At 37.7% G+C, this 8,256-nt stretch overlaps 1 protein-coding gene across 1 annotated transcript; it reads right to left on the bottom strand.

Annotated features, from left to right (window-relative positions):
• Positions 1 to 2,276: 2,276 nt before the first annotated feature.
• LOC116811259 (putative protein FAM47C) lies at positions 2,277 to 3,729 on the bottom strand. Its single transcript, XM_032756319.1, is given in 2 exon segments — positions 2,277 to 3,608; positions 3,610 to 3,729. Coding segments are annotated over 2 exon segments (1,452 nt in total).
• Between the last annotated feature and the right edge of the window lie 4,527 nt (positions 3,730 to 8,256).

The raw sequence follows: 8,256 nt of genomic DNA, 5'->3' as shown, positions 1-8,256 counted from the left end.
ATTGTGTAAATGAGGATACATCCTCCGTGAAGTGCAAGAATTTGCATATTTATAAACATTAGGTAGTGAATTTACGGATGTTGCCAACGTTGTACATTCCTGGGGCCAGTCATCATAAATTCTGATTGATGTTTAAAATGAGCAAGAAATACCCAATTAAGTAGTAAATTGAAAACCATCTAATCTTCTTCCGATTCATCTGTGACATCTTCTTTGTACTTGTAAACTTGCATTGCACGTTGAATAGGAGTCTTAACCGAGTCATAAGTCCATCCCTTCCTGGCAAACAGCCAAATGTGGAAAAGTAGGTCTGTCTCTTGCTGAAAGGAACTGAATATTGAATGCTCCTGCATGAAGCCCAAGGCTTCAGTGGAGAACCTCAGAAACCAGATAACTCTGAGCCATAAGGCATGGTATTGGCCTTTCAGAAGTCGTAATAAGTAAGTATGGGAATTTCCCTTATTTTGAAGGCATTAATGACTCATTTCTCTAGATACTGGTGTAAGTTCTTCAGTGGAAGACAACTGGAAAATGAGGGTCCTTGTCTACAGATATAAGATCTTAATAAAGTAATCATGAAATTGACCTTGATGGGGAGAGCACTGAAACAGGATTACATGGCCTGAGTGAAGTCCTAACAGTAGAGAAGATTATGTACAAAGACAGAAGAAACATGCAGAGGTAAGAAAGGGAATATTAATTGGAGTCTGGAATGCAGGAGCATGTGTGTGTATGTGTGTGCATGTGTGTGTTAGTGTTTATGTACCTAGATAAGTTTAAATGAGCCTGGAGAATTAACAAGCCATGCTTGCATTTTGCAAAAATATACTCAAGAAGAGACATGGGTTGGAAACCGTTGCAGAAATACAATAAGAGATAGTGGTGACATGAACCTGTTTATGATGATGAATTTGAAGAGAAATTCTAGGCCGTGGCTGAGAAAACAACATAAAAAAGACTTGGTTCTTCAGGAACACAATACCCACAGACAAACTTCACTAGAGACAGAATTTGCACATAGACAGATATATATATCACTGCTTAGTTGGATGAAATATATGCATATACGTCCATTTACAGATGGACTCTCTCGTCACTGAAAGAAAAAGTGCACTTCAGATCTACGCTACAAATATATTTACCTACAAATTTACCTATACCAGACAGTTTTACCTGCTATTTTTGAAAGGTAAAGCAGATGCTTGATTTATCATTTTAAACTTATGAGTTCATTTTAAATTGCTAACAATGAAATGAAAATTATTTGAACTTGAACAGATATGTAAGGATATTTGATGTTGCTTGGTAGCTTTTCTCATACAGATCCTATTTTGCACATGAGATTTGCCAGGAATTTGAAGCTGCCTCCTATTCTGCACTTGTTTATATGATTTGGTAATAGCATTTTGTTGTGAAGGTTTATGAACATGGTGAAATACATACATTCTATTGAGAGATATGACAAAATGGCATAACTCAAGTTTCAACTATGATTTTGATAAATAGTTTTCAAACTTGTTTTGGGGAGTTGATAGAATCCCAAAGGGGAAGATAACAATTTTACTATTAAAAGTGTTAACATTATTTTGGCTATAGTCTCCAATTTTTGGTTAATAAAATAATTGTCATAATTATTTCATTAGAATTTTCATATAAGAAGAGTTATAGAATTCTCCTTTTACTCAGCAAATTTTGTTTGTTTGTTTGTTTTTTGAGACAGGGTCTTGCTCTGTTGCCCAGACTGCAGTGTGGTGGCATGAAGCCATCCTCCCACCTCAGCCCCCCAGGTAGCTGGAACTACACGTGCATACCACCATGTCTGGCTAATTTTTGCATTTTTTGTAGAGACCAGATTTCACCATGTTGCCCAGGCTGCTCTTGAACTCCTGGGCTCAAGCAATCCACCCATCTGGGCCTCCCAAAGGTGGGAGGGATTACAGGTGTGAGTCAATGCACCTAACCCCATTTCTCTTTCTAAGATTAATTCTGCTTTTGTTTCTGGTTGTATGTATTTTTACAAATAATTGAAATGATAATGTAATATTCACAATGCTTCAAAAATGTGAAAAAAGTATATGTGAATATTAATCACATAATTGATAAAATATATGAAACAATGAAGCCAAAGCAGGTGATTAAGAAATATTTATAAACATTAGGTAGTGAATTTACGGATGTTGCCAACATTGTACATTCCTGGGGCCAGTCATCATAAATTCTGATTGATGTTTAAAATGAGCAAGAAATACCCAATTAAGTAGTAAATTGAAAACCATCTAATCTTCTTCCGATTCATCTGTGACATCTTCTTTGTACTTGTAAACTTGCATTGCACGTTGAATAGGAGTCTTAACCGAGTCATAAGTCCATCCCTTCCTGGCAAACAGCCTTTGAATGATGCCAGGCATTTCATAGCTCTTGCTTGGAATGAAATCCTTAAAGGCGATTGGTGCATAAAGACCGTCAAGAATGTCGGGTTCATCAGGCTTTTCAAGTATGAGCTTGGGGTCAATCAAAGGTTCATCACTTCTTAGCTTTTTCCCCAACTTAGGCTTCAGGTACCATGCTCCATACCCCATCTTCACATGCTGTGCACTATAAGAATTCGGTGCAGTCTGGATTTTCCCGTCCAAGTCTTTTTTCTGTGAGAAGAATTCGACCTCATCCATTTCGTCTAGCTCCATGCAGTACTTCAGCCCTGAGGAACACTCGTTTGCCTTCTTATTCTTTTGGTCTTGATAGGTTGCTCTGCACTCAGGGGTAAAGTCAAACAGACTGCTGATGGATTCTTCATCAACTCCTAGGTCTCCAGCCCACTTGAAGTCACGGAGTTTTCTCGATGTGTGTCTACGTTGAAGAGAGTCAGAAACACACTCCATTGTGCTTGATGTACCTTCCTGAAACAGTTCTTTTAGATGAGACACTCCAGTCTTGGTAGGCTCCGGGCAGAAACTGGACACCCGATGAGTCTTGGGAGGCTCCAGGCGGAGACTGGACACTCGACGAGTCTTGGGAGGCTCCAGGTGGAGACTGGACACCCGAGTCTTGGGAGGCTCTGGGCGGAGATGGGACACTCCAGTCTCAGGAGGCTCCGGATGGAGACTGGACACCGGAGTCTTGGGAGGCTCTGGGCGGAGATAGGACACCCGAGTCTCGGGAGGCCGAGGGGAGAATTCCCCACGGGGGTATTTACCAGGCTCCGTGGGTTCGTCTGTTGTCTTCTGGCCCTCACAAGCGCATGCGTCCTCCAGCTTCCTCTCAGGATCCAGCGGTTTCAGTACCTGTAGTAGGAGATCTGGAGGCATATCTTCTCCCAGACTGGGGTACATGGCCAAGGGATGCTTGGCCATCAGCTGGGCTTCCACTTCCTCTACGAACGCCTTCCGTGCTGGCTGTGCTGTCGAGAGCTTGGAAAACAGGGCCGTTTTCTTGAGCAGCTTTTTCTTCCTGCTTTTGGGGTCAGCTTGGGGACCTCTGAGAGATATTTTGGGGAGCAAAAACTCGTCACGGCGACAAACGAGTGTATCTTCGGGAGACAGACAGCCGTAGGGGAAGTCATCCATGCCCTCCGTCACAAATACCCAGTTCTGGGTGTCCACGGGCGGGCGGGAATCTCAGGTGCCTGTGCTTGCGCTTCGCGAAGTACTTGGAAGGCAGTTTGTCACAGTACCAGGGCTTGGAGTCCATGCCCGGGGAACTCGGCCGGTCCTGTGGCCTCTGGTCCCCCATGGTGGCCCTCGCTGGGGTGCCACCTCTCCAGTTTCCGCGGTTCCTGATCCCTGCCGCTCTAGTCGCTAGGAGACCGCCAGCTACGCAGCCCAGGTTCCTTCCTGGAGGCGGGGCAGCGCTGACGCCACCTGCGCAGCCTGGATTCTAACAGTTGCGTAGTAGAATCTCATTCTGGGTTTCATTTGCGTTTCCTAATGACTACTGGTATTGAACATCTCTATATTTGCTTATTTGCCATCCTTATCTCTCTTTGGTTGAAGTTTCTGTTGATTTTTTCCCCATTTTTAAATTGTGTTGCTGGATATCATATTTAGTTTTGAAAATTCTTGTTCTGTTCTACGTCTAAGTCCGTTATCACCTATATGATTTGCAAATTTTTCTCTTCATCCTTGGCTTTTCCCTTTCATTGTCTTAACAGTGTCTATCAAAGAGAAGGTTTTTTTATTTGATGAAGTCCAATTTATTAATTTGCTCTTTTACAGATTGTGCTTCTTTTGATGTATCTGTGAAAACTTTGCCTATCCAAGGTCACAAAGATTTTTTTAAATTTAAATTTGTTTAAAGTTTTGTAAACGGCACACGATATAGATCAAAGTACTTTTTTTTTTTTTTTTAATGTGTCCATCGCTTATGTATATCTGGTAATTTCAGTAAAGACTATATTTTCTCCATTAAATTACCTTTGGAAATTTGTAGAATATCAGCTGTCTATAGTTTTTTGTGGGTCAATTTCTTGGCACTCTTTTCTCTTCCAGATTTTTCTCTTACACAAATTTCACCCTCTGTTGATTACTTTAGCTTTAAAATAAATCTAGAAATTAGGCTGTATTAGTCCTTTAACAATGTTCATTTACAAAGTTGGTTCTTCTAGGTCCTTTGAATTTCTACAGAAACTTTAAAATCAGTTTGTCAATGTCTAAAAAAAAATTCCGTTGGGATTTCGATTAGGATTCTGTTGAATCTGTAGATCAATTTGTGGGTAATTGACATATTAACAATAGGAAGTCTTCTGACCACTGAAAAAGGTACATTTTCCCATTTGTTTATGTGATTTTTAATCTTCTCAGGAATATTTTGCATTTTTTAGTGCATATCTTTCACGTTGTTTCTCCCCAGATTTTTTCTAAATATTGCTTTTGATACTATTATATGCAGTATTTTTAAATTGCAATTTCCAATTTTTTGTTTTTAGTATATATAAATATTGAGTTTTGTATATCCATCTTGTATCATACAACCTTGGTAAACTCACTTATTACTCTCAGGAACATTTTTGTAGATTCTATTGAATTTTCTATATATATGATAATGTCATCTGTGAATAAAGACAGTTTCCCTTCTTTCTTTCCAAACTGAATATCTTTATCCCCTCTGCTCAGTCCAGTTGCAATCCTTGATTTTCCTTTGAATAATATCAGTGACATTTTTATCTCTCTTATGGTGTTTAAAACTATATCTATGAAAAAGATTTTTTATAAAAAATGTAATTATAGACAAATTCAGCTTGCATTATTCCTTAACCATATTATTTTCTCATCACATAATAATTTTTTTTCTGTACATTCTTATCCGTTTTTAAAAGAAATACTTCTTATTTCCCTTGTTAAGTGCAGCTGAACAATGTTTTCTGCCCTTACTAGCAGGTATACCCTAGTTCCTCCTTGTAAATAAGGCATGATCAATGCCTCTCTTCCCTGTGGCTCTTCCTCTGTTAAATAGACACAATATATATTCCTCTTAGGTTTCTCATTAACACAAATAAATGGTTTATGTGTAAATCAAGATAATCTATATAACATGATTTTGTATAGTGCCTGGCACAGAATAAGCATCCAGTAAAGTATTGTTATTTTATATAGGATTACTACTATTTGAAAATAAAAATATTCTACATTCAGTGTCTAAATAAAGCGGAAGCAGAAATCATACAGATCTATTTATATGTCACAAATATTTTCATTTATCAATTATAAGAATCTGTTAAACTCTCAACATATTTAGTAGATTTCATAATGTGAAGTTGGTAAGACCATTTTGATATGGATTTATTTTTAACTATCTCACTTGGAAAAATTCCATGGACTGTATGTTAAATTCAAGAGCCAATGCTTCAAAAATTCTCTATAACAGTACTCTAACTAGCAAGCTCATATGAGTTCTCACTTATCTAAAGTGGGTGAGGGTTTGAATAAAACTTCTATATTCTAAATAATCCCAGAGAAAAACACACATTGAAGCTCCTAAAGGTCAACTGGGCATCTTCAAAATTTTTCATGTGGCTGTTCATTAAAACAGTTTTTGTACTTTACAGCCACTTCATTTTTTTTCACTTTACAAAGTAGAATATTATACAAAATACTCATATCCAGAATACATAAATAATTATTAAAACTTAACAATAAGACAGCCAGGCGCGGTGGCTCACGCCTGTAATCCCAGCACTTTGGGAGGCTGAGACAGGCGGATCACGAGGTCAGGAGATCGAGACCATCCTGGCTAACACGGTGAAACTCTGTCTCTACTAAAAATACAAAAAATAGCCGGGCATGGTGGCGCATGCCTGTAATCACAGCTACTTGGTAGGCTGGTAGGCTGAGGCAGGAGAATCACTTGAACCTGGGAGGCAGAGGTTGCGGTGAGCCGAGATCGCGCCACTGCACTCCAGCCTGGGCAACAAGAGTGAAACTCTGTCTCAAAAAAACAAACAAACAAAACTTAACAATAAGACAACAGAGAACACAAAACAAAATGTATAATACATAGTAGTTTAACATGTATAGAGGTGTATAGGTAAATAAATAAATATAGTTGTGTGCACATATTGGTTAGTATACATGCATATATTTTATAGCTCTGTCTGCTGAGAAACTAGAAAAAAAAAATGACATCCAAGTAGCAAAAAGTACATCCAGTGCCCAGATCTTGGTTTCTAAATACAATTATCCAAAATAACAAAAGCAAAACGAGACATCCTTGGAGAAATGAGTAATTCTAGGCCTGGGGTAGTGAAAACACAAGATGAGCCTGGAGTATTATGTAATGCCAGAAAATAGGAAGTTCTCAGAAAACAAAAGAATAAAAGCAGATCAGGAGCCAAACTGAAAGAGCACTCAATGGCCAAAGTTAAAACAATTTAAGCAACACGAGAACTAAAATTTAAAAATTAAAACACAATATAATAAAATGTCCATGAGTCCATACTGATATAAATGATTGTACAAATAAATAAATGAAAAAAAAAAGATGCAAATCTGTCTTACGAAGAATTTCAAAAAATGTATATAGATACTCCTCCCTCCAGGAGGTGGAATTTAAATGCCCTCCCCAGAGTGTGGGCTGGATTCTAAAAAATAGAATATGGAAAGGGAAAAATAGTGACCTTTTAGTGGAGAAGCCTGGCAGTTCTCTCCTTAACCAAGTGATCAATGTTAATATCAGCAGTGAGACATTACATTGGTATCATGCACTACTCTGATAGGATGTGATGAGAAAGACACTTCACTTCTGTAGCATTCTTCTCTAAATTCCAGAATCCTAGTCTAATGAGGAGAAAACATATAACAAACCCAAGTCCAGGGACATTTTACAAAATTCTCAAGTATTCCTCAAAATCATAAAGGTCATGGGAAACAATTAAAGGCAGAGAACCGGTCATAGACTTTAGATTAAAGAGACATTAAAACTAAATTTAATGTGGTAGGCTGAGTTGGATCCTGACACTGAAAAAGGACATGAGTATAAAAAATCTACAAATCTGAATAAAGTCTGAAGTTTAGTTAATAGTAATATGTCAATATTAATTTTTTAGTTTAAATGCATGTACAATGTAAGATATTAATTTTAAGGGAAGTCAGGTAAAATGTGCATGCAAATGCTCTGTACGGTCTTTGCAACTGGTTCATAAATCAAAAATTATTCTAAAACAAAAGATTTCCAATTTAAACTATATATTGCATCATGATAAATTATCAGCAAATCACTATTAATCATATAAGAGAGAAAGCTGTAGCTTCTTTAAAATGCATACTTGTGGCCCCTTTGTCCCCATATATAGTAAAACATAATTTTTTCGAAGTGGAGCCAGTCATCTACATTTTACATGGTCTCTAAATTATACACACCAATATGTGAGAATTACTTTTCTAAAGCCCTGTGCCTTTTATAGGCCCCAAAGACTTTCAAAGAGTTTAAAGACCACAGTAGTTATGGTATTATCCAAAGTCACCAAATTTGGAGAAAATTAAATTTCAGCAAGTGCTATACGGGAATGTAAAAATCAGATAGTGGAGCCCATGGACAAAATAATTCACTTAGATACATGTACATAACTGGTGGACCCACAGGATAATGAAGTCATGATAGAAGAGTAAAGAAGATACAAAGTTTGGTGAGTACCTGACTGGCAGTGAAAAAAAAAAACTAGGAGTGAAAGCAACTTACTTGTGCAAACAGCCTTTCTTGGGTTAAAGAAAACTGACATCACTATAGAGTTCAGAGAAATTACACCTGGTCTGTTCAATCAACAAG

This window comes from Hylobates moloch, unplaced genomic scaffold (genome assembly GCF_009828535.3).
Source record: "Hylobates moloch isolate HMO894 unplaced genomic scaffold, HMol_V3 SCAFFOLD_7, whole genome shotgun sequence".
Taxonomy (NCBI): domain Eukaryota; kingdom Metazoa; phylum Chordata; class Mammalia; order Primates; family Hylobatidae; genus Hylobates; species Hylobates moloch.
The sequence above is the reverse complement of the archived record's forward strand: the minus strand, read 5'-3'. Positions and strand labels throughout refer to the sequence as shown.